The following is a 27,672-nucleotide window of genomic DNA, read 5'->3' as shown; positions in this document are numbered from 1 at the left end:
CACAATATCGGAGAGATGTAAAACCGTATTTTTAAAAATTGGATAGATTAAAACTCAAATGTTTAGGTGAAATGTGGTGAACCTCCAATTTTTCAGTTTCTGCATTTTTTCCTGGAAAATTTAATCAAAAAAACCTCTGAATTTGTAAAACAAAACTCAAAACGAGGGAAGAGTTTGTTTGCATTATTTGCAGTAAATAGAAAAAATGTTTTACTACAAATTATAAGCAAAGGAAAGTAACTGCGCTTCCATCTCGGTCTCATCCCGCTTCCCGAACCTCTTGAAATGGAAAACATTAAATGAGACTTCTCTCTCGATGAAAAATTAACAAAACGTTCTGGCAGCACAGTGATTCGCCTTATCTATGTGTCATGTGAAAGAGTGACAGGCACAGTTATTCATTGCTTCAACTCTTGCTACTGTGAGGTTCTCTAGTGAGGGTGGTAATAGTTCTCAGCATTTCCCCATGGGAAGCAAAGAAAAACTGAGGGAAAATTTAAATGGGTCCATTTTCAAGCAGCTTCTAATGGTCAATCCTACAACAACAATTATTCTTTTTTTATGACTACATACCAATTTAGTGAACAGCATTGGCTGGAAGGGAAGGTTTTTAAAAACGGACACCATTGTACATGGCTGCGAGCACTGCAAGACTGGAGCACCAGTAAACAGAAGATTTCATTGCAGCTGCCCTTTGGTGCAGATAAGCAGTTTGGAGGGGGAGCTGGTTAATAAATTATGTGCCCCAGGAAAGAAAGGATCAGCAACATTAGTACAATTGGATTTTTTTTCACCAGTCGTTATAAATAATGCAGAAGGAAATGCAATTAAATGAGGTTTGAAAATAAGAGCAACACTTCCTAAAACTTTAAAGAAACAAATCAATAACTATTGATTTGGCGGCACGATGGTTAGTACTGCTTCCTCACAGCGCCAGTGATCCGGGTTCAATCCAGCCTTGGACGACTGTGTGCAGTTTCTATGTTCTCCCAGTATCTGCGTGGGTTTTGTCCCGCAGTCCAAAGATGTGCAGGTTAGGTGAATTGGCCATGACAAATTGCCCCTTAGTGTCCAAATGGTTAGGTGGGGTTACTGGGTTACGGGGATAAATTGGAGGCGTGGGCTTAATAGGGTGCTCTTTCAGAGGGTCCGTGCAGACTCGATGGGCCAAATGACCTCTTTCTGCACTGTAGGGATTCTATGGTTATTTATTCAAAAATCTTGCTGAATCTTCATGATGACTTAGCATGTGCTATGAATTTAAGTAACTAAGTGCAAAAGAGACCATGCTTTTTCATAGGATATTGAGATTATATACTGACGTATATCATCTGTTATCTGTGCCTAATCTGCACCAAAAACAATGGATATGCAAATATCAAAACCAATCAGGAGAATACTTCAGAGGAAAAGCCTATGGTAGACAGACACATTTTATAGGTATTAAATAACTTTCTCTTAAAGACACAATAGCACCAAGTGAATCTCTTTGATGTTGAATAAATTAAGCAACAACTGAAATAGGTTCTACCATAGTGGCCAATCATTAAATCACAGAACCTCTGGAAAACAAACATTATTTAATTCATCTTTAGACATTATTGCAACAATATAGTCTCCTCAATGTTCAATTTATTGCGTGTGTTCTAAATTAAATTTAAAATTATGCTTTTCATTTTGTTTTGTTTTTCTCGAGTAGTTACTTTCCTATTTCAAAGGCTTTTTGTAAAATATGGAAATAAAAACCTTGCTTTGTGGAAGAGTAGATCATAATTTACATTTCTGATGCATTTAAAGAATAGGTAAAACAGCAGTGGAAAGCTTTTTTAGTTGGAGGATTGTTAGTCTAAAGTTCTTGCATCGCATTTACAGCATGCTTTGAAGCCAACTACAGACATTTTTGTAGACAAGGGAATTTTCTATGATCCTTTCATCTTCATCATAAATGATATTTATTCATCCCTTCCCCAAATCTAATTAACTTCTCAAAAAGATTGCCACCACACAGTTTAACTAAATGTCAATAAATAAATTATAGACACATGTAATGCAGACTAAAATATTGCTGTGGTTGGAGAAAGTTAATTTTACTATAAACATAATGGGTGGAATTTTCCGCACAACCTGCAGCGTACTCCGCCGTGGTGGAGGCAGCCCACCATCGGCCGGAGGCGGCGTCTTCTGATCCCGCCGTGGTCAACGGGTTTTCGCACTGAATGCACCCCTCATCACTAGCGGGTGCGCCATTGGCAGGACTGGAAGTTCCCGCCGGAGACAATGGCCAGAAATCTACAGCCAATGTTTATTTTGTTTCCTGTTTTCTGGTCAAGGTAATTATTATATTCTTATGTGTCTTGCAAACTGGGTACAGCAAAGTTAATTAGTTTCCCTACTGCAAACCTCGATGACTCTTAAGACAAACTGGCAGGGTTAACATTGAAACATCGGGCAGCACGGTGGCATAGTGGGTGGCACTGCTGCCTACGGCGTTGAGGTCCCGGGTTCGATTCCCGGCCCTGAGTCACTGTCTGTGTGGAGTTTGCACATTCTCCCCGTGTTGCATGGGTTTCACCCCCACAACCCAAAGATGTGCAGGTTAGATGGATTGGCCACGCTAAATTGCCCCTTAATTGGAAACAAATTATTGGGTACACTAAATTTATTTTTAAGAAAACACTGAAACATCAAAAGAAACCATACAAAAAACACAAATTTGACTGCTTCAATACAATGAAGAATGCACATAAAGCCTTCAGCTGCCAAACACTTGTACAATCAGCCACAGTGTGAATACACTGATGTTTTTGTTAGAAATGTTTGATTACGATTGCAGTTAAGAGTTCCAATGCTTCAAGCAATACATACAGGACAGGGATGTTAAATTAATTGCAAATATGTTGAATATAAAACAATGAATACATCATTTGATTTCATCTTTGAAATATAAGAATTCTAAAGCAAAGGGCTGAATTGTAATAGCACCGCATCATGGGAAAAATAGTTTTTTCTGCAACAATAGAAACAAAGATCTAATCTGCCCAACTCCCATTGGCTACAGCCTAGAAGTCGAGTTAGGAAGAACAACTTATCTTTATAACAGTGCCTTATAACAGTCCACGGGCGCTTCACAGGAGCAATATGCAACAAAATATAACACCAAAAGACATAAGGAGATATTAGGTCAGATGGCCTAAATTTTGGTCGAAGGGTACGTTTTAAGGAGTATCTTAAAGAAGGAATGTGAGGTACAGAAGCAACAAGGTGCAGGGAGGGTATTCTGGGACTTAGGTCTAAGTAACGGAACACGCGTCAATCAATGGTGAAGTGATTTAAAATAGAGATGCTTCAAAACCAGAATTTGAGGAGCACAGATATCTCTTGAGTATGATGGGGCTGGAGGAAATTACAGAGGGATAGGGAGGGCAAGGCCACTGACAGATGTGAAAACAAGGATGTGAATTTTACAACCTAGATGTTGCTTGAATGAGAGCCAATTTAGGTCAGCGAGCACAGGGCTGCTAGGGGAATAGGACTTGGTGTGAATTAAGGCACAAGAAGCAGGACCTCGAGTTTACAGAGGGTAGGATGTGGGAGGCCAACTAGGAGTGCAATGGAATAGTCAAGTCTAGAGGTAACAAGGGCATGAATGAAGATTTCTGCAGAAAATGGGCTGAAACAGGAGCCAAATCGGGCAATGTTACAGAGCTGGAAATAGGCAGTCTTAGTGATGACACAAATATGAGGTTGGAAGCTAATCTCCGGGTCAAATGTGACACTATAGCTGTGAACAGACAAGCTTAATCTCAGACTGTTGCAGGGAGAAGGACGGAACTACACATCAGAGTTTGAGGGCGGGGGACCAACCTCAATGATTGCAGTCTTCCCGTATTTCATTGAATCAAATTTCTGCTCATCTAGTGATGTCTGACGAACAATCTGATAATTTAGCTACAGTAGAGAAGGTGAGAGAGGTGGTGATGAGGTTGAGCTGGGTATCATCAACGTGCATGTGAAAACTAACAGTGCCTTTGGATGCACTGGATGCCAAAGGGCAACATTTGGATGAGGAATGGGAACAGGCCAAGGGTAGGTACTTGGGTGCAGCGGAGGTAATGGTGCAGGAGCAGGAAAATAACCCATTTCAAGTGATTCTCTGGCTATGATTCGATCATAGAATCATAAAATTTACAGTGCTGAAGGAGGCCATTCGGCCCATCGAGTTTGCACCAACCCTTGGCAAGAGCACCCCACTTAAGCCCAGACCTCCACCCTCTCCCCGTAACCCCAACCAACCTTTTTGGACACTAAGGGCAATTTAGCATGGCCAATCCACCTAACCTGCACATCTTTGGACTGTGGGAGGAAACCGGGGCACCCGGAGAAACCCACGCAGACACGGGGAGGACGTGCAGACGTCACACAGACAGTGACCCAAGCCGGGAATCGAACCTGGGATTCTAGAGCTGTGAATCACAGAATTTACAGTGCAGAAGGAGGCCATTCGGCCCATCGAGTCTGCACTGGCTCTTGGAAAGAGCACCCTACCTAAGCCCACACCCCTACCCTATCCCGTAACCCAGTAACCCCACCCAACCTAAAGCGACAACGCTAACCACTGTGCTACCGTGCCCACCCTAGACAAGAAATGAGCCTGCTTAAAGCAATCCCACCCAGCTGGATGACAGCAGGGGGCATTCGAGGAGGAAGGTTTTATTTTTAATTCATTTCTCCGGGATGTGGGCTTCACTGGTTCGGCTAGCATTTGTTCACTATCCCGAATTGCCCTCGAAGAGGTCGTGGTGAGCAACCTTCTTGAACTGTTGCAGTCCATGTGGTGTAGGTACATCCATGGTGCTGTTAGGAGAGAGTTCCAGGATTTTGACCCAGCGACAATGAAGGAACGGCGATATATTTCCAAGTCAGGATGGTGAGTGACTTGGAGGGGAACATCCAGGTGGTGGTGTTCCCAAGTGTCTGCTGCCCTTGTCCTTCTAGATGACAGTGGTCGTGGGTTTGGAAGTCAGTGTCTAAGGAGCCTTGTTGAGTTCCTGCAGTGCATCTTGTTGATGGTACACACTGCTGCTACTGTGCATCAGTGGTGGAGAGAGTGAAAGGCTAAAGACGGGTCAAGAAGAGATCGTTTACCTTTGTCACAGTCATACAGGATGTCATTTCTTAGTTTGATAAGAGTTGTTTCAGTGCTGTGGCTTTGGTGGGAAACCTGATTTGTGAGAGTCAAACATGGAGTTCCAGGAAAAATGGAAACAAGGTTGGAGATGGGACGATGAGGTCAAGGGTTGTTATTTTGAAGAGAGGGGGGTGATGACACAAACTTAAAGTAGTGGGATACAATACCTGGAGAGACAGTGCCATTTACAAAATCAGTTAATATGGAGATCAGGAAAATAAATTTCCAGCAGTTTGGTACGAATAGGATCAAGGGAGCAGGGGGTGGGTCTCATGGACAAGATGAGCTCAGAGAGGGCATGAGGGCAGATAGGAGAGGAACTACAGAAAGATGTGAGTTCAGAGCAAAAGCACAATATACAATAGAGGAAATTTGAGGGGCTAATGGAAGGGAAATAAGCAGCTGAGGCACTTGATCAGACTGCCTCAATCTTAGTGACAAAGAAGTCCATGTACTCCTCGTACTTATTGTTGAAGGTGAGGTTGGTTGATATTGCGGAGCCAGATTTTAGAAGACAGTATGAATTAGGAAAAAGTTGGGGGTTACTTTTGTACTCCAGGATGATCCCGAAAGATCAAGACCCAATACTGTTTAAAGTGGTCTAGCCAAATTTGACAGTGGATGTCTAAATCTGTTCATAGAATCATAGAATTTACAGTGCAGAAGGAGGCCATTCAGCCCATCGAGTCTGCACCGGCCCTTGGAAAGAGCACCCTACTTAAGCCCACATCTCCACTCCATCTCAGCACAGGAATTTAGCATGGCCAATCCACCTAACCAGCACATCTGTGGGAGGAAACCGGAGCACCCGGAGGAAGCCCATGCAGACACGGGGAGAACGTGCAGACTCCACACAGACAGTTACCAAAGCCGAGAATCAAACCTGGGGCCCTGGAGCTGTGAAGCAACAGTGCTAACCACTGTGCTACCGTGCCGCCCATTATAAAATGTTCACCATATACTTTCAAGTTTGCGCCCTATTAGCTTAAGGGAACAGAGATGAAGGCTTTATGGAAGGAACAGCTAGGGTGAGAAAGAGTAATAGTTTTTATGGGATAGAGCATCAAATATAGAGGTGAGGGTGTGGTCGAGAAAAACCGCTGAAGAAATGTTGTGGTACAGAGGGACAAAGGCTCAGCAGTTGGGATTTTGGAAAAGCAGTTCTAAGTGAATTGGGGAATCATTTATTTCCAGGGATGGATACGGGATGCGGTAGGGTTGGGATGTGGAAGTGGTGTGGATGCTGACGGATTCAAGGAAGTGATCAGAGACGGCCTTATTATAATTGATAAGATTAGACTAGTATGATAGGTGGCCATGAATATGAGTTGGGAAGGTTATATGGAGAGAAAGATTTTGAAAGAGTGAGAGGGCAGCAAATTCACAGGAGAGAACATGATGAGTTGAGATGGAGATTGAAATCAGCTAAGATGAGAAGTCATTCAGTGCAAAGGCGGAGGGAGGAAAACAGTGAAGATATTGTTGCCATATTTGGGAGTGCGGTAGAGAGCAAGGTTTTTTAAACAGAGTTAAGAGGGGTGGAACAAGGTGAGATCCTCAAAGTACAAGAAAGTGACAGAGGAACAGGGGTCAGAACAAGGTGTAATCTAGGATGTGATGATAAACGCTACACTGCCACTCCGATAGCCTTGAGGGGCAAGCAATGGATGATGTGACCAGATAGGAAGGCTTCATTAAGACATCATCACCCTGTTACCAGATTTCAATTCAGGTCATTGTGTCAATGCAATCATCCACAACAGGGGTGAGATTCTCCACTCCCGCGCTGGTTGGGAGAATCGCCTGGGCCGCCAAAATTTCCCGGGACGCCGGTCCGACGCCCTCCCGCAATTCTTCCAAGCAGCGGGAACGGCCCGGTCGAGTTCCGCGGGCCGCAGGCCGGAGAATCGCCGGAGACACCCAAAATGGCGATTCTCCGGCACCCCCGCTATTCTCAGGCCCGGATGGGCTGAGCGGCCAGGCCAAAACGACGGGTTCCCCCCGGCGCCGTCCACACCTGGTCGCTGCCATCGGGAACAGCGCGCGAACGCTGGGGAGGGCGGCCTGTGGGGGGGGGCGAGGGGGGATCCTGCACCGGGGAGTATCTCAAATGTGGGGTGGCCCGCGATCGGTGCCCACCGATCGTCGGGCCGTCCTCTCTGAAGGAGGACCTCCTTCCTTCCGCGGCCCCGCAAGATCCGTCCGCCATCTTCTTGCGGGGCGGACTTAGAGAGGACGGCAACCACGCATGCGCGGGTTGGCGCCGGTTATGCCAGTTATGCGGCGCCAGTTATGCAGTGCCGGCCGCGTCATCTATGCGGCGCCGCTTTTACGCGGGCGACAAGGCCTGGCGCGTGTAGATGACGCGGCCCCGATCCTAGCCCATTGTCAGGGCCTGAATCGGTCGGGATCGGGGCCATTTCGCGCCGTCGTGAACCTCGACGGCGTTCACGACGGCGCGGCCACTTCGGCGCGGGAGTGGAGAATCCCGCCCCAGGTTCCTGAATGGCAAGGCCATGTTCTCAAATGAACACAAGTTCTGGAGGGAGATGCATGGAACGGTGGTGAGAGCTGCTCCATTATGCGCAAGGTCAGTATTGAAAGGGATGAGCTAGACAGGAAGAAGATTGGCAAGATTAATCTCTTGCTGTTTCTGGCACAGAGGGGAGGAAGACTGATGAGAGAATGGGATGGGGCAATTTGGATTGCTGTTCATAATGAGCCAGCGCTGGGTGCCTTGATCAGCCCATTGGAGGATGCCAAGATAGGCCAAGAGGGAGGTTTTAGGCTCATCTTACTGGAAATCAAGCCTGAGATGGCAGCAAGAGAGCAGGGAGGTTGAGGAGCAATGGAGGGTTAGGGTAGCGAATTCGGAGTGCAAAGTACTTGAGAATGGTGAAGTAAAAGAAAGCATGTCAATAGTAGAGAGTCTGGGTGGGTTGAAGAGAAAAGAAGTTAAAAAGAAAAAGAAAAAATAGAATGAGGGGTTCTGGTCTGGAGCGGCAGCCAAAAGCTACATTAATATGTATCATGGTACTTTTTAAGTGACATGCTGACTGCACTTATCATGGTACAGAATACATTGTGGAGAGGGTGCAGTACTTACACCTACAGAAATAATTCAAATAATTTTGATAAAATCTTCTTCAGAACATACTCGGATTGATTAAGCATCCAACATCATTTTGCTACCTTCTGGTGCCATTAATTTATTTTCAAATTCAGTGCCTTTTCATTCCTTTTCTTGGAAATAAATTGTTCCATATTTTGTGAATTACCATATGAAACTGTTTCTTCCCCGTTGTTTCTGTGAAATTCTGCACAAAAGCAAGCTGGGTCAAATACATTTAAATAAATCTATTAATATTGATTAATTAATATTGATGCATCTGCATTCAATGTAACTTTCTTTTGCTATATACAACAGCAGAACAGTACCCTGGGCACTGGCAGTATTGGAGTGCGGTTGTGATAAAATTCAGCCCTTTGTTTACTTGCTCTCCTTTAACTGATAGTCTTGAGTCTTTTTCTAAACCATTGGATTTTTTATTTTAATATCAGTTGCCTGAAACACTGACAAACTCATGAAAGCATGTTACAATGTAAGTACAGTACGCAGCCTGGCGATCAAACATAAACAACGCACGATGGGATAAGCTGGCAGAAGTGCACCAATAAACCACGAGACGAAAAGCACACAACCACTGGAACTTTTCCACCAGACTCCAAACTAGTCTTACCTTCTTCTGACAAATAGCAGAAATTTCAGCTGTAAAGGGTGAAGATATACAAACGAATCAAAATGAACAAATATTTTGCAATCATTGCTGGGATTGGCCATTGTAAGGCAGATAAGCTTTCTGCAAAGAAATAAATTAATGGCAATATTTTAATGAAGAAAGAACAAGTATGCACATGGCCCAAAACAATATCAAGACTCTCTTAATTCTACATGCCGATTGGCAATGGGGCTCATTTAAAGGCCTAAAAATGTTGATTGTGCAGTGAGGTGTGGACATGGCTTGCATGCTCTCAGTCTGCACCAGATGAGTACTGCATGTTATATTGGTTTGGGTCATATCCAGTTACTCACCTGAAATAGGCATTAGGCTCACTGCTTCTACAAATCGAGAGCCGAACACAAATTAAACAACCCTCCCAAAATATATTTGCGACTGGCTACAGCATGAACCGTGCATGCTGAGGACAGTTTCTGCAGATGCACAGCAGCTGAACCAGTACTTCTTAAAGTGACCACTGTCAGTTTTTACCCAGGAGGAAAGTTTAACATTTGTTTACTTACCTGAATGCTATGTGGGCTACAAATAGCCACTGCTCTCTCTCTCTCCGCCTCCCCCTCTCCCCCAAATGCCTGGTCTTCGGGACTCACCTCAACACCTTGGCTGACAGGTATTAATTTACCATGACCCTGCTGCTGTCTACATTAGGCGTACACAACATGTGATACACTGGGAGCTATCCAATCCATCGGCCAGTGTCTCATTGACTTGGAACTGCCACTTCTAGGAAGGTTTGCCTTTCATAACCTTGGGACATCTTCAAGAACCTCAAGCCAATATTTTCACCATTGTCCATTGATATCACATGAAAACTAATATAATGGGGCCACCACAATTCATCCTTTTTATTTTCCCTTTTAAGTATCTGCCTCAGAATGACAAGGTCAAGAGTTAAGAACAAACTCCATTCCATTTTATAGAAGAAGTTACATTTTTTCTTTGCATCTGCTCGTCCAGCTGAGAATCAGTCATTAAACTGCTGTTTCCATTTGCGGTCTATTCCTTCCATACTTCAAAGGGAAACAATATTGAAATGATTTTGACGCAACACCAGTTTCTATCCTTGTACAAATGTACAAAAAAGAACAAATAACCCAGCAACAAAAGAAGTACTTACTGAGGCACTGGGAACGCATCTTAATATGAAATTACAGTGAATAAGTTGCAAAACAGAGCTTTGAAGCTGGATTTTCTTTTTTTTTTCCTTTTTAAAAAAATGATCTAATTAAGGGGCAATTTAGCTTGGCCAATCCACCCACCCTGCACATCTTTGGGTTGTGGGGGTGAGGCCCACGCAGACATGGAGGAGAATGTGCAAATTTCACACGGACAGTGATCCGGGGCCGGCATCGGACCCAGGTCCTTGGCAATGTGAGGCAGCAGTGTTCACCAATGTGCCACTGTGCCGTCTTGGGGCCCTGGATTTCCAACGAGTCAGGAGACCTTTAAAAAAGGTGGCTTGGTCCCAATTTCAGGATTCCCAACCCCATTCCCAGGCTGTCTGACTTTCAGGATTGCTTTTAAGTGTGAGCCGGATCCTGTCTGAAGCTCACATCCAGCACTCCCGACCTGGGCAGCTCCTTTGCAGAGGTGAGCATCTCCTACTCCTCAGCAATTTTCATGGACTTGGACCAGGTTTTAAAGAGTTGTGATTCATGACACTAAGAAGAGTCGGGAACACTGGACTGCATGAGGAAACCTTTTGAGAAGTTCAAAACATCCCCTTGCTTCCGATGTCAAGCTCTGCACTTCCAACCACCCCTGTGGCCCCTCATGTCCCCAACGCCAAGCTATGGCACTTCCATGCCCATCGGCCTACTGTACAATTTCTAGAATAGGGATGCCCAACATTTTTGCGCAAGTAGCCACATTTCAATTTTTTGTATAGCTCAAGAACCGATGAGCAACTTTTGGATAGATAAGGTTTGGCTCAATATTAAATATGAATTTGAGAAAAGAAGTTGAGATATGAAGGAAAGAAATGACATTCTGAAAATAAAAAAAGTCCCGTCAATGAACTGATCATTCATAAAAATGTGTAATTAAAAGAGGTGACCAGAGTGAGTGTGAGAGTGCGTGTGTGTCCGGCTCACACCCAATCACATCCCTTCACCCACTGTGAGAGTGTGTGGGGGTAAGGGTGAGGGAGAACCTGGAGACACACTCACATAAACACACACACAGACTCTCTCACACTCCCTCAGATTCACTCTCTCACTCTTGGACACATTGTTCCCATTTGGTTAAATGGTGCCCTAAGTCCCATTGTGAGCCCGTTTAACCACGTGGTTCCCGGCACTCACAGTGCCAAGAAACACCCCACTATTTAACACCCTCCCCCAGTTAGATAGGGGGCCTCAGCAGGGAGGGCAAGGCAAAGTCCCTTGGCACCGAGGCAGGCTGTTTAAACCACCAACCTCCGCACTTGGCAGTCCCTGTGGCTGTCTCTGCACTTCTTCCCAGGTCAGCAGGCCCACTTCAGCCCTCTTAACCCATCTCCTCAGTAAGGTGATCCCATCTTTCTGGGTTACCTCTCCGGAGGCAAACTCCCACTACCCACCTTGAGGATGAAAATCCTGGTCTTACTATCCAGTAAACAACACATCAACAGTCAATGGGAAATCCCGTACATCCGTCAATTCCTTGGTTGGTGAGAAGAGAGGTGCGAATAATACATGATTTATATCATATACTGCTTGCATATTCCGAGCACATAGAACTTTCTATCACTTTCCTGCTGTTTATAATGCCTTCACCAACAATTATTCTTTCCACATAAGGGAGGAGGTTTCAGCAATACTTATCAATATCATGCTAATTCCATTTCTTTGGAAAGTTTGTCAGGGGTTATTTTGAACAAGCGTGCATCCAAAAGGCATATGGACACAATAGCCTTGTGCATTTTACTTCCCACCAAAACTTGGCAAAGTTTTGAAGGAATTAACTTACCAGCAAGAATTAAGAAGGCTGTTTCATGTCATTACAGGGAGCAATGAGATGGTTTACGATTTAAGTGCTCATTTTGCTTTCATTTCACCTAGAATTACAACTAGGGCACTCAAGTATGAGAGAGATTCTTTCCATGTAGTCACAAATTCAGTATTTTTTGTACATATGAGAACTCTATAGTAGAAGGGATTAAAATCCCCCAGTTATCATGGGGGATTTTAATCTACATGTCGATTGGTTTAACCAGGTCGGTCAAGGCAGCCTTGAGGAGGAGTTCATAGAATGTATCCGCGATAGTTTCCTTGAACAGTATGTAATGGAACCTACGAGAGAACAAGCGGTCCTAGATCTGGTCCTGTGTAATGAGACAGGATTGATTAATGATCTCACAGTTAGGAATCCTCTTGGAAGGAGCGATCATAATATGGTGGAATTTAAAATACAGATGGAGGGCGAGAAGGTAACATCAAACACTAGTGTTTTGTGCTCAAACAAAGGAGATTACAATGGGATGAGAGAAGAGCTAGCTAAAGTAGACTGGGAGCAAAGACTTTATGGTGAATCAGTTGAGGAACAGTGGAGAAACTTCCAAGCGATTTTTCACAGTGCTCAACAAAGGTTTATACCAACAAAAAGGAAGGAGGGTAGAAAGAGGGAAAATCGACCGTGGATAACTAAGGAAATAGGGGAGAGTATCAAATTGAAGGAAAAAGCATACAAAGTGGCAAAGATTAGTGGGAGACTAGAGGACTGGGAAATCTTTAGGGGGCAACAAAAAGCTACTTAAAAAAGCTATAAAGAGTAAGATCGATTATGAGAGTAAACTTGCTCAGAATATAAAAAGATAGTAAAAATTTCTACAAATATAGAAAACAAAAAAGAGTGGCTAAGGTAAATATTGGTCCTTTAGAGGATGAGAAGGGAGATTTAATAATGGGAGATGAGGAAATGGCTGAGGAACTGAACAGGTGTTTTGGGTCGGTCTTCACAGTGAAAGACACAAATAACATGCCAGTGACTGATGGAAATGAGGCTATGACAGGTGAGGACCTTGAGATGATTGTTATCACTAAGGAGGTAGTGATGGGCAAGCTAACGGGGCTAAAGGTAGACAAGTCTCCTGGCCCTGATGGAATGCATCCCAGAGTGCTAAAAGAGATGGCTAGGGAAATTGCAAATGCACTCGTGATAAATTACCAAAATTCACTGGACTCTGGGGTGGTCCCGGCGGATTGGAAATTAGCAAACGTGACACCACTGTATAAAAAAGGAGGTAGGCAGAAAGCAGGTAATTATAGGTCAGTGAGCTTAACTTCGGTAGTAGGGAAGATGCTGGAATCTATCATCAAGGAAGAAATAGCAAGGCATCTGGATGGAAATTGTCCCATTGGGCAGACGCAGCATGGGTTCATAAAGGGCAGGTTGTGCCTAACTAATTTAGTGGAATGTTTTGAGGACATTACCAGTGCGGTAGATAACGGGGAGCCAATGGATATGGTATATCTGGATTTCCAGAAAACTTTTGACAAGGTGCCACACAAAAGATTGCTGCATAAGATAAAGATGCATGGCATTAAGGGTAAAGTAGTAGCATGGATAGAGGATTGGTTAATTAATAGAAAGCAAAGAGTGGGGATTAAAGGGTGGTTCTCTGGTTGGCAATCAGTAGCTAGTGGTGTCCCTCAGGGGTCAGTTGGACCCACAATTGTTCATAATTTACATAGATGATTTGGAGTTGGGGACCAAGTGCAATGTCCAAGTTTGCAGACGACACTAAGATAAGTGGTAAAGCAAAAAATGCAGAGGATACCGGAAGTCTACAGAGGGATTCAGATAGGTTAAGTGAATGGGCTAGGGTCTGGCAGATGGTATACAATGTTGACAAATGTGAGGCTATCCATTTTGGTAGGAATAATAGCAAAAGGGATTATTATTTAAATGATAAAATATTAAAACATGCCACTGTGCAGAGAGACCAGGGTGTGCTAGTGCATGAGTCGCAAAAAGTTGGTTTACAGGTGTAACAGGTGATTAAGAAGGCAAATGGAGTTTTGTCCTTCATTGCTAGAAGGATGGAGTTTAAGACTAGGGAGCTTATGCTGCAATTGTATCCGGTGTTAGTAAGGCCACACCTGAAGTATTGTGTTCAGTTTTGGTCTCCTTGGGCGACATTCTCCGACCCCCCGCCGGGTCGGAGAATCGCCGGGGGCTGGCGTGAATCACGCCCCCGCCGGTTGCCGAAGTCTCCGGCACCGGATATTCGGCGGGGGCGGGAATCGCGCCGGTTGGCGGGCCCCCCCGCTCGATTCTCCGGCCCGAATGGGCCGAAGTCCCGCCGATAAATTGCCTGTCCCGCCGGCGTAAATTAAATCACCTACCTTACCGGCGGGACAAGGCGGCGTGGGCGGGCTCCGGGGTCCTGGGAGGGCGCGGGGCGATCTGGCCCCGGGGGGGGGTGCCCCCACGGTTGCCTGGCCCGCGATCGGGGCCCACCGATCCGCGGGCGGGCCTGTGCCGTGGGGGCACTCTTTCCCTTCCGCCTCCGCCATGGTCTCCACCATGGCGGAGGCAGAAGAGACTCCCTCCACTGCGCATGTGTGGGAAACTGTCAGCGGCCGCTGACGCTCCCGCGCATGCGCCGCCCCGAGATGTAATTTCCGCGCCAGCTGGCGGGGCAACAAAGGCCGTTTCCGCCAGCTGGCGGGGCGGAAATTCCTCCGGCGTCGGCCTAGCCCCTCAATGTTGGGGCTCGGCCCCCAAAGATGCGGAGCATTCCGCACCTTTGGGGCGGCGAGATGCCCGTCTGATTGGTGCCGTTTTTGGCGCCAGTCGGCGGACATTGTGCCGTTTCGGGAGAATTTCGCCCCTTACCTGAGAAAGGACGTACTGGCACTGGAGGGTGTGCAGAGGAGATTCACTAGGTTAATCCCAGAGCTGAAGGGGTTGGATTACGAGGAGAGGTTGAGTAGACCGGACTGTACTCATTGGAATTTAGAAGGATGCGGGGGGGATCTTATAGAAACATATAAAATTATGAAGGGAATAGATAGGATAGATGCGGGCAGGTTCTTTCCACTGGCAGGTGAAAGCAGTACTAGGGGGCATAGTCTCAAAATAAGATTTAGGACTTATCTTAGGAGGAACTTCTTCACCCAAAGGGTTGTGAATCTATGGAATTCCTTGCCCAGTGAAGCAGTTGAGGCTCCTTCATTAAATGTTTTTAAGAAAAAGATAGATAGTTTTTTGAAGAATAAAGGGATTAAAGGTTATGGTGCTTGGGCCGGAAAGTGGAGCTGAGTCCAAAAAAGACATTTTCTGAACCATATTTCTGCCTGCAGGCTTGGGGAGCGCTCTGCACATTAAGGTTGAATGGCACACAACATTTTGAAGTATCAATAAATGAAACAGATTCAATATGGGACAGTCTATGCAGCAGTCATTAAAGGGGCTGCTGCAAACCCCTCAAAACAATTACCACAGGGTTTTTAAACAACTTTTACAGGGCTAAAATAGATACATTTCAGATATCCAATCCCCGGCAGCTCCCCCCGGGATTGACTCCTCCTCCTTCCCATTTACTATATTTGCACTGGCTGAGCTCCACACCGAATCACCCAGATTCCCTGCCCCCATCAATCAGCAAGCTGCTCCAACCCTTGACAGAACGGTAGTGAGGCCTGACTGCGAAAATAGTACATAATTCTGGCTACTTCCATAAAATCAGTGTGGAAAGGCAATGTGATTATTGCACGTTTTTAAGTAAAATTGTTATCTGCCAAAAATCAGTCACTTTTTCTGTGCTAGAAACATGTAGTTAACAAAAATATCAAATTCAATTTGCTGTCTGAAGCTTTCCAAATTATTATTGGCAAATGATTGTGCTTCCTGAAATAGCTGCTGTGCACAAAAGTAACAAAATTGCACTGTCCTCCTTAAATGTTGTTTTGCATACCTTTCTAGAAAGAAATAAAATTGCCGATTCATAATGTGTATTTTTCTGTCCTGCTGATCTCTCACGTCATGGCTCATTATAAAATGAAGTGCACAAACAAAAATGTTGCATTTCATCCACAAAATGGAACCGATAAACTGCATCCCACTGGAGAGCTAGACAAGTATTTTCAATCCAGAACTCACCCTGTGGTAGCAACACATCAATTAACCATTCGGCTTGCATTCTGGAAAAAAACATCAACAGTTTTAAAATATGAACAGAAACTCTGAAAATAAATGAAAACTTAACAGTATCCAAAAACACACAGGATGGGTTCATTTTGTGTAGAAACCATTATCTCAACTGAAAAAAGGAAGACATGGGGCTGGATCCTCCACCCCGCCACGCCACTTTTCAGCCTCGACCCATCAGTGGGATTCTCCGTTACGCCGGCCGGTCAATGGGGTTTCCCAATGTGGAGCAGCCCCACCCCGTCGAGAAACCCCCGGGCGCCGGCAAAATGGAGAATCACGCTGGCGGAGAATTCCGCCCATGCTCTTTAAATATATTTAATTAACTTTGTTTTAAAAAGTGTAATTAGCATTAAATAAGACTATATTCAAGGAATAATTGGTCAAACTGAGTTTCAACACCTGCATGGCCAATCTTGCATTTTAGTATTACATATTAGGTAGATTAATAGCTGATATTTAATCTAGACCAATGCTCTATTTTATCAAAAAAAATAGGATCAGAAGAGTTTCATGTAAAGGTTGCTGTTTGGTGGTGCAGATTTTAATGCTTCTCACATTTTGCCAAATTTTTAGCAATGTACGCCATCGTAGAGTTGCGTGATGGTACCAGTATTAATTAAATTGTACTCACCCTGCAATCTTTTGGCTGCATTCTTCACACAGGTATAAAGGAGGTGGCTTCTCACCTAATGCCACGGAAATGGATGGATCTATGCACATCTTCAAGAGGATAAAAGCAATAATTTAGTTCATCACATCAGACTAAATCTTCAACGAAACTCAAATTATTGTACCTCAAAACTGTGTTCATTATAAAACACAACCAGCAACAGCAAAGCCCAAATACGAATCCTAGCCTCAATCAAAAGTGTAATTCTTAATCTTTCATCACTTATCTTCAGCATTAACTCCAGTTCTCGGTCGGTCTCAAATTCAAAATTCTCATCCTAGTGTTCAAATCCTTCATGGCCTTACCCATCCCAATCTCCGAACCTTCCATCAGCTCCACAACTCTTTCAATGCTCTGCCCACCTCCAATTAAGGTCTCTTTTTTTTTATTCGTTCAAGGGATGCGGGCTTCGCTGGCTAGGCCAGCATGTATTGCCCATCCTTACTTGTCTTTGAGAAGGTGGTGGTGAGCTGTCTTCTTGAGCTGCTGCAGGCCATGTAGTGTATGTACACTACCAGTGCTGTTGGGTAGGGAGTTCCAGGGTTTTGACCCAATGACAGTGAAGGAATAGCAATACATTTCCAAGTCAGGATGGTGAGTGACTTGGAGGGGAACTTCCAGGTAGTGGACTTCCCATGTAACTGCTGCTTTTGTCCTTCCTGATGGTAGTGGTCATGGGTTTGGAAGGTGCTATCTAAGGAGATTTGAGGAGCTCCTGCAGTGCATTTTATAGATGGTACACACTGCTGCTACTGTGCGTTGGTGGTGGAGAGAGTGAATGTTTGTGGATGGGGTATCAATCTAGCAGGCTGTTTCGTCCTGGATGGTGTCAAGTTTTGACATTCAAAGTGTGTTGTTGGAGTTGCACTCATCGAGGTAAGGGGAGAGTATTCCATTACATCCTGATTTGTACCCAGTAGATTGTGGACAGGCTTTGAGAAGTCAGGGGGTGAGAGACTCACCACAAGATTCCTAGCCTCTAGCCTGCTCTTGTAGCTACAGTATTTATATGGCTAGTCCAGTTGAGATTCTGGTCAATGAGAATCACGCCTTAGGATGTTGATAGTGGGGCATTCAGCGATGGATGCCATGGAATGTCAACGGGTGGTTAGATCCCCTTTTGTTGGAGATTGGCATTGCCTAGCTACTGCGTGCATGAATGTCACTTGTCAGTCCAAGCCTAGATATTATTCAATTTTGCTGCATTTGGACATGGACTGCTTCAGCATCCGAGGAGTCATGACTGGTGATAAAAATTGTGCACTCCTAATTCCCTTCACCCTGCCATTTGTGGCCATGCCTTTAGTTGCCTATAACCCAAGCTCTGGAATTAATTCCCTAAACCTCGCACTCATACTCTCCTCCTTTAAGATGCTCTTTAAAGCCTCTTTGACAAAATTTTGGTCACCTGTCCTAATATCGCCTTATGTAGCTCTGAGTCAAATCTTGTCTGATAGTACTCTGGTTAAACACCTTGTGACATCAGAGCGTTATATAAAGGCAATTGTTTATTATTGTTACTGAGCAGCCAGGTGAAGTATTTTGGTAGAAGAACAAGCAAACTTGATTTGATCAACTTTTCTGATAGCTCGTTGTTCTAACTAAATCTTCAAATAAAAAAAGACCAATTCAAAATCAAAATTGTAGAAGGCACAAATACAAATGTCTGACTTTGTCTCGTTCCTTTTACATGTCGCAACCAGGAGTTATTTAAATGACAACACTCTAGGAATTGACACAATTGGTCAAGGTGATCAAAATTGACGGCAGCTAAATTAATCCTGTGCAAAATTTTAATTACTATTTCAGTTAAAAGTGGAGTTGGTTAGGTTGTCATAAACCAATTCTAAATAGACGGGCGTTCATAACACATTACTCCTTGTAAACTTAACATCAATTTGAAACAATTATTCAGAAAAGACACGAGGACAGGGATGGTAAGGAGCATGCATATTTTTGGACCATTGTAAGATTGAGAAGCACTGCTCAATGTATAGCAAAGTATAGGAAGGTTTGTGCTTTTTTGGCGCATGCTTGACGGCAACTGATTTATGGATTGATAAGTCAGTGCTACCTTCGTCAATGTTAGACCTCAATTGCTGAGCTCTCATTAATAAAAACAGAATCAAACAAAAGTGTGGTTTGACTGTAATGCATGTCAAACCATATTAAAGAAGAAAAGGAAACCCAGAAACATTGAAGACAATTTTGAGCCACTTTCCTCTCCCATGGAAAGCTGCCATTTCAAACCTTCAATACACCTTCTCCAACTACACAGCCATTTTATTGAATATACATTGAAAGTACTGCCCCCAAATTTCTTTCACCTTTGTGAAGAAAGCCTTAAAATAATTTCAAATCAATAAAGTGGTATCAGTACAACATTGCATATTTTCTTCTGCATGCTGGATTAAAAAATACTTATTTTACCTCATGTCACTTGTTTAACAAAAAGGAGTTGAATATTTAAACATAGGAATGTTTCCTCCCAACCTTAAAGATAACTTTCATACTTTCCATGATCAGACCACTTCCCATCATGATCCCATAGCCCCCTTCCAACATGTGACCAACCCGCTGGGCACCCCCTCCCCACAATCACTACCGCCCTCCCTGACCCCACCCATGTCTCTCCTCAATATGCCTCCAATTTCCGACGATCCCTTCCGACCCTCCAAATCACTGCGACCACTCTCTGCTCCTTGGAATCTCCAAGCAACAAGAAAACTACCTTCTTCTGGGCTACAGCCTCTTCTGTAGCATTTCCACTCAATAGGATGCCAAACCTGTTAAATTGAAAGTCTTCCCTGTGCGGAACCTGCTGACAAAAACCATGCACTCTGTGGAGTCAAAACTCCACAACACGTGAGTGGCCAGAACTGCATAACTCCATCCTGCAGGTAGGGAATACTGCCCCACTAAATATCAGGCCACTGATCCTGCCAAACCAGAAACCAGCTGTTCATTCTCTATACAATCATTAGTTTTGGACCTTTGTGCTTACACAGTTCCTATATTACTTTATTCCTCTTTCATTCAACCACTGATCTGGAACCAATTCTTTTAATGTTCACAAACTTCAACCAGAATTCTGGTACTTTACATTTCATTTTTTATTCATGTCCCTTTGTTGTCGAGCCCTCTACCACTTAACAGTCTGAAGAAGATGTTCACCATGAATGAGAATCAGGCATTTTCTACATAGATCATGCAATTTGCTTTACCAGATTCTCCAGGTATTGAATACAATGAAAATCAGACATGTTCCTGAAAATGGCAGCAATGCACTCTGAAAAACGACCACCTTCACAATGACACAATCTACCCCTAATAGATACAAGGACTCACAATACCTTCACAGCAGGTTTGTTGATTGCATTCTGGCATTCGATGTGTTGACAGTGAATTGGATTCCATGCTGGAAGAAGATGAAAACTATTAAATGCAAATGCACACAACTCATAATTGTAGCTAACCCCTATTTTGCTGTTTCTTTGACAAATTAAAAGATATTCTCAACTGATAGGAAGTCAAGACCTGCTTTTGACAAAAAATGACATTGCTGTGTTTGATTCTATTTAATTTTAAATAGATATGAACAAAGAACAAAGAATATACAGCACAGGAACAGGCCCTTCGGCCCTTCAAGCCTACACCGACCATGATACCAAACTTTGCCAAAACCCTCAGCACTTTTTGTAGGTACAGTGTGAAGGAGAAGGTCCTGTGCTGGGCGAAGCAGAAGCGGGTGGTGCAGTGGGCTGGAGCTGGTATACGCATATATCAGGACGATACGGTGAAGCTGGCGAGGAGGCGGGCTGCCTTCAGCCAGATGAAGAAGGCACTGTACATCTGTAAGGTGCAGTGCGGCATCGTACACCCAGCTAAGTTGATGGTGACCTACAAAGCCAAGGACTTCTATTTCAGGGCGGCGGAAGCAGCGGAGGAATTTGCGAAGGTAGAAGGACTGTGGCTGAATTGAGAAGTGGTCATGTACCGATGTAGCCTCATGTAACTGTCTTTTTTCACTGCGGCTGGTGTATGTGCTAAATGAGCTAACGTTGTATATACTTGGACAAGGGAAGAGATGGGACTTTCGCTTGCAATGATGGTCCTTTGGGGCTTGGGTGTGTATGCGGGGTTTGTGTGCTGAAGGGGATTTCTTGGTTTTCCTGGGACCGGGCAAGGGGGTAAGAGACCCGGGCGGGGGCCTCCACGCTGGCCGGTTTAAGCCGGCCCAGTGAACGGGAGTGAGGTGGGGGGAGGGGCTGCGGCCATCGGAGCCCGGCAGAACAGGGTCCAATGAGTCTAGCCGGGGTGGAAAGTTGGGGGGGGGGGAAGGAACAGAGGTTGAGGGGAGGAATTTTGTAAGAGGGGGTGGAGGGGAGGAGTCGGGGAGGGGGTGGGGGGGGGGGGGGGGAGGGCTTGCAATGCGTGGGTGTCATTTACGGATTTACGGTACGCTTTCGGGGATTGGATGGAATTGAATGTTAGGGGGGGGAACTCTATAGGTTAACGGTGACCATTGGTGATTCCTGATTCCTTTCTCTTTTTCTTTCTCCTTTGTTTGCCCCACCTTCGAAGGGTTTGTTGTATTTGATGCTTATATTGTCAGGTTGGTCGTTGTTTGGGGTGGTGGGAGGATGGGATCGTTGTTGTTAATAAGGGAATTGACTTTGTATTTGTTACCGTTTACTGCTTGTTAGTGGGGTGTAAATTTTGAAGAAAATGTGAAAAGGGCGAATAAAAATATTTTACAAGAAAAACTATGTTCCCTGGGAAAATGATGAGTTTGAGCTCATAGTTACTCTGTGAGATTTAACTTGATTCATACTGGGTTGCTAATTAGGTTTAGCTGAATACAGCATCTGCAAGGATGCTTTGGTGGAGCCCAGACAAAGCAACAATTCAGCAGCCCTTTTATTTTGTTGCTCCTTCCAGTTATGATTCGTCCAAAATACACAAAATAATTTTAAAATCACAAACTATGTGTACTAAACAGAATGCATCGAGTTACTTTTAAATACACATTGGGCGCGATTCTCCACTCACACGGCAGTTGGGAGAATCGCATGGGCCGCCAAAATTTCCAGGGACGCCGGTCCGACGCCCTCCCACGATTCTCCCAAGCGGCGGGAACGGCCCGGTCGAGTTTCATGGGCCGCAGGCCGGAGAATCGCCGGAGACACCGAAAATGGCGATTCTCCGGCACCCCCGCTATTCTGAGGCCCGGATGGGCCGAGCGGCCAGGCCAAAACGGCGGGTTCCCCCCAGCGCCGTCCACACCTGGTCGCTGCAGTCGTGAGCGGTGCCTGAACGCTGGGGGAGCGGCCTGTGGGGGGGGCGAGGGGGGATCCTGCACCGGGCTTTACCTGAAATGTGGGGTGGCCCGCGATCGGTGCCCACCGATCGTCGGGCCGTCCTCTCTGAAGGAGGATCTCCTTCCTTCCGCGGCCTTGCAAGATCCGTCAGACATCTTCTTGCGGGGCGGACGTAGAGAGGACGGCAACCACGCATGCGCGGGTTGGCGCCGGCCAACCCGCGCATGTGCGGATGACGCCCGTTATGCGGCGCCGGCCGCGTCATCTATGCGGCGCCGCTTTTACGCGGGCGACAAGGCCTGGCGCGTGTAGATGACGCGGAACCGATCCTCGCCCATTGTCAGGGCCTGAATCGGTCGGGACCGGGGCCGTTCCGCGTCGTCGTGAACCTCGACGGCGTTCACGACGGCGCGGTCACTTTGGCGTGGGAGTGCAGAATCGCGACCATTGTCTTAAAATTACCTGTATACTGAAGTCCCCTGTATTCACAGATCGCACCTGGTGGCTTTAAATTGGGCCAGTAGTGGAAAAGCATTTGAACAGCTGGAGGCTTAACTTGAGACGGGCCATACGCAATCACATACAACAAATCCTAAAGCAACATAGAAAAACACACATTTTGCAAAAGCTTTGCACATCCATATTTTACTAGCATTACTGTAATTATATAAGGTAATTACATACTGCACTAATTATTAATTTAATTGTATTAACCGCCTACATATAAAACATAAACTTCAAGTAGTCCAATGGCTGAAATAATAAATGTTAACCATTTACTGCACTTAAGTTACTCACATGAAAGCAATCAAGCTATTTTTTGATCAGTATGCAACCAAGCTAAATGCAATTAGAGATCCCATACACCAGTATTTAATTTAACATCTACTGATTTTTTTACATATATGAACATTTTTAATTGCATTCATGATTTTTTTTTTAAGTTGTGTCACCTCAAAATTATCTTTTTCCCCTTGGCTCTGTAAATGTTTTCAGTACACTCTGAATGTACTGTTTCACCCAGACATACAATTTGACCTGACATAATGCCCAACCACTAAATTGTTGAGCCAGTTTATCAATATTCATAACATATCCATTATCATTACCGCAACTTGAAGATATCCATCAAAGCACAGTTCATAAACTTGAAAATGTTAACCCTGTTTCTTTCAGATGGTGCCAGACATGGAGATAGAGAATCTAGTGGTATAGTGTAACGACAACAATCTCTCCCTCAAAGTTAGCAAAACTAAGGAGCTGGTCGTTGACTTCAGGAAGCAAAGTATCGTACACACCCCTATCTGCATCAATGATGTTGAGGTGGAGATGGTTGACGAGATTCAAATTCCTAGGTGTGCACATCACCAACAATCTGATCTGGTCCACCCAGGTCAACGCTTCAACCAAGGAAGCACCAGATTACCAATTTTTACTGATGCATCATATAAAGCATCCTATCTGGCTGCATCACAGCCTGGCATGACAACTGCTCGACCCAAGACCGTAAGAAACTAAAGAGAGGGACCTCTGGTGACGGCGGGTGGGAGGCAGCCACACACTGGAGGGCTCACGCTCTGGAATAGAAATTTTGGGGTTTTAACCTCGGTCCCGGGGGCAAAGAAGGCTGAAAAAGCTGTAAGAAGGCACAGGGAGGCGAAATGTCCAAGTTTGGGGGAAAAACGACCGTGAAAAAGGGGGTTAATGAAAGAAGTCCGGTGAGTGGAAAAGTCAACGCAGGAACTGTAAGGAAACCATAGGCTGGGGCACCAGGGGAGGCCACATTGCTCACAGCAGAAGAAATGACCAAGGTGATGGCTGTGGAACTTCAAAAAAAGTTCATGAAGCACATGGAAGCGATGAAGAAGGAGATGGGGGCGGTATTGAAAGTGCTGGTGGAGGAGGCGATTGCCCCGGTGAGGGCAGCGGTATCAAGCGCAGCGGCGGAGGTGCAGGAGCAAGGTGAGACACTGAAGGAAGTGGATGAGGCATTATCGAAACACAGTGATCAACTCACCTCGTTGGGGAAGGAGTTGCGGAAGGTGATAGAGACCAACAAGGGTCTGCGAGCCAAAATGGAAGACCTGGAAAACAGATCCAGGCAGCAGAATCTGAGAATCGTGGGTCTGCCCGAAGGGGTGGAAGGCCCGAGGCCGACGTAATATTTTGCCACGATGTTGGCGAAGCTATTGGGTGAGGGGGACGATTCCTCTCGATATGAACTGGATCGGGCTCATCGGTCATGGAGACCTATGCCAATGGCGAGTGAGCCGCCAAGTGTAGTAACTGTGTGTTTCCGTAGGTATAGCGTGAAGAAGAAGATCCTGTGCTGGGCAAAGCAGAAACGGGTGGTGCAGTGGGCTGGAGCTGGCATACGCATATACCAGGACTTTTTTTCCCACTTTGGGAGGGTTTGTTTTATTTGATGCGTATATTGTCAAGTGGGCTGTTGCTTGGGGGGTGGTGGGAGGATGGGATCGTTGTTGTTAATAAGGGGATTGACATTGTATTCGTTACCGTTTACTGTTTGTTGGTGGGGTGTAAATTCTGAAGAAAATGTGAAAATGGAGAAATAAGAGGGATACTTTTGCATCAGCACTAGAAGCGTAAAGGTGTGACGAGGTAGTGGGCTGAAGGATAGTTTTCACATAAGGGGATATTTGAATATCGAATATATTACCACATGCCAATGGAAGTTAAATCAACTACTTTTTAAAAACGGGCAGTAATATAATGATTTGAACTAGAGAAAATTAAAAGACATGGAAAAAGGTCGGAAATGGATTGAGAGAGGATAGCTCTGGTGGGAAGCTTGATAGTGGTGCATGCAAAATAATCTCCTTTTAGACTTAAATTACAGATTTTCATGAGGTGACGTGCACTGTTGGGAGTATTTCATATAAGGCAGGAATGCAACACCGAGGCAGGAAATTGGACTCAACAGCACCTGTTTTTTGGGTGCTATGAACATGCTTAGAACTCAAAAATGGCACATCACACCGTGGTTTGAAACAAACTGGATGCCATATTGGCGAGGACCTTGAGGGCACAGTGAACAGCCACTGGAAGTATCGAGAGGAGGTATATCAATATGTCAGACAGAATACAAAGTGGTGCCATTTTGGGATTCAGCATTCCAGCTGCTGCCCTTTCTTAACCTCACACAGTAATCAGCAGCAGGAGAGGCTCCCCAACTCTTCACCACCAGTACTAAGTCATCAGTTGCCTCCAGCATATTGTTGATTGATTTTTCTCTGGCAGTTGCTAGAATATTACAAGTTTCCATATTTGTTTCAAGTTGAAAACATCTTCAACAAGTGGTGTGGCAGGTGCAGACGGACACTTTGCTGACTTCAAGACTTCAGCACAAACTAGTTGCTCCCAGACTTGAGTGCACTAGTAGGCATTCCCCTTGGCACATAGCATGACGTGGAGAATGAATATGGCCACACAAAGCAGAACAAGCTTCTGGAAGAGCGAGGTGGAGGAGGGGAGACGGGCACTCAGCAGGAAGCCATATCCATCCAGTTGTTCAGTAAGTAATTATCCTACTTGAACCGTAGTGGGGAACATTAGCTAGAATTCAGAAGCATGGAAGGCATGAGATGATGTAAAATAGGGTGCCATGACAGTGGCACAGTGCCCGGCACCTACCTGACCCTGCTGTGATTTTAGCAGTGGCAAGGGAGGTAACAAGCAGCCTGTACACCCGGGGCCAACTGTGGCCTTTAAGTGGCCAATCAATGGTCATTTATGGGTCCCATTCCACTGGTAATGTGATTTTCCCCAGCCTGCCAGGTAAATCCTTTTCATGTCCCCGGTGTCAATTGGGAGCCCAGCCAAGATTTTTGCACCTTCTCCTGCAACATTTCCCCTACTCTGCCCATCTCAGCCCCCAACAATCTTAGCGGGACCTGCCAACCTCAGACTGAGTGATGAGACTCCAACTGGAACTAGTGATATGTGCATCACCCCATAATTTGTCGCCCACAGTTGCATAAAGGAGGTCAATGAGATGTTCTGTTCAATAGGCATTAACTGTATTTTATTCTCTCTTTCAAGAGACAAGCAAGAAAAGTGAGATTGCAGGTTTTTGCATGGTGACAGAGGCCAAGGACTATATGCACATCACTTTGTGGGCACCCCTCGTACTCTGTTTTATACTAGAACCAAAAGGAATTCCACTCTCTCAATGTCCAGCTGGTTGGTATATTAGCTTGGGCAGAGAATCATGCAGGTTAATGCCTGGTAACTGGGTAACAGGCATTACACCTTTATTCTGTGTTGGTCCTGTGTGAGCTACCTTTGAGCCACATTAAGCCAGAGGCTTGTTACTGGGCAATAAAGGCTATCTAATGAAATAGTGGTTGATGACTTAGGTGCAGAATGCAGGCACCTGCTTGCAATATGCACACATGGAAGCCATGCTTACCTACATCACCTGAGCTTCAGTAGTTCACCTAGTCTCACCAGAACCTTCTCATGGGCAATTAGAGATGGGCAATGAATGCTTGCCTGGCCACTAATGCCTAGATGCCGTGAACAACTAAGAAACAATAAATGTGATACAGCAACCAGTGACAATTTGATGAATCCTTGAATTTCTCAAAAGAATTGTTATCAAGATTCTTGATGGTCTGCAAGATGCTGCCCAAGCTCACCATCTGAGGCGACAGCCTTTGCTATCAACCATCTTGTGAGCAGCTGAGGAGCACAAGCATGAGGAGGAAGAGAATTACGAAGAAGACAAAGGAAGGAGGCAACCTAGACAGGTTTTTCTGCCCCAGCTATCCATGGAGAGAACTCAACGGACTGCAAAACAATAACCACAACCCCCAATTCTCCATTCACCAGCAGTCCCTCTCCATACCTTCCCTCTGTCACTGACCATTACAGTGTTGGCCACAATGCAAAAATAAAAGCCAGTGTAAAATAAACATTTTGCACTACATTTATAAATGAAATTATCCTGGTTTACATATAAAGGCTACTAATTAATCTCCTGCGTTGCCTTATTGCCTGTCTTCTATGACTCTGTATAACCTACTGCTCCGATGAAGTATGATTACTGTGGTTACAGCAACGCTGGTGAAAGGTTACTGACTTGCAGTGTGGGAGACTGCAGGATCACTTGGATCGATTTCTCCAATACTGGAGTTGTTCCCTGATCGCTGGGTGGTCCCTAAATGTCCGTTGGCCTTCCTTTGTCTTGGCTCCTGCTGGCGCCGAGGAGTCTGGCTTGGCTTTATTCACCTTAAGTGTTGCAGTTGTGCTTTGAAGGACAATCTGGAGCAGCATTGAACAGAGGAAGCTCCGGTGTGGTCTGCATAATTTCTTCATAGTCTGCCTGAAAGGCAGCAGCAAAGGCACTGATGGAGTGGTTGAGGTGGGAGCGCGAATGCTGTCATCTAAAGTGAGGAAAGCAGGTTACTTTTTCATCCAGCACTGCCAGTCCCCAGGGTGGCGATTCTGCAATCCTGCTAATCCGCTGGAAAGCAGAATGGCAGACTGCTGTCACCAACTCTGATTGGGCCTTTCCACACTGTAATCCCCAGC

General features: G+C 45.1%; 1 protein-coding gene across 2 annotated transcripts in view; it reads right to left on the bottom strand.

The window, feature by feature from the left end:
• The window catches only part of LOC140404135 (protein unc-79 homolog), a 347,086-nt gene that overhangs the window by 268,304 nt on the left and 51,110 nt on the right, over positions 1-27,672 (bottom strand). For both annotated transcript variants that reach the window (XM_072492555.1, XM_072492562.1), the window contains exons 7-11: positions 22,579-22,708; positions 20,149-20,213; positions 16,757-16,845; positions 16,075-16,115; positions 8,929-8,957 (exon numbers count right to left, since the gene is read on the bottom strand). In XM_072492555.1, coding sequence (XP_072348656.1) covers positions 8,929-8,957; positions 16,075-16,115; positions 16,757-16,845; positions 20,149-20,213; positions 22,579-22,708 — 354 coding nt within the window. The remainder of the gene's footprint in view (positions 1-8,928; positions 8,958-16,074; positions 16,116-16,756; positions 16,846-20,148; positions 20,214-22,578; positions 22,709-27,672) is intronic.

The sequence above is a fragment of the Scyliorhinus torazame genome, chromosome 2, assembly GCF_047496885.1.
Source record: "Scyliorhinus torazame isolate Kashiwa2021f chromosome 2, sScyTor2.1, whole genome shotgun sequence".
Taxonomy (NCBI): domain Eukaryota; kingdom Metazoa; phylum Chordata; class Chondrichthyes; order Carcharhiniformes; family Scyliorhinidae; genus Scyliorhinus; species Scyliorhinus torazame.
This window is presented reverse-complemented; position numbering and strand designations above follow the sequence as displayed.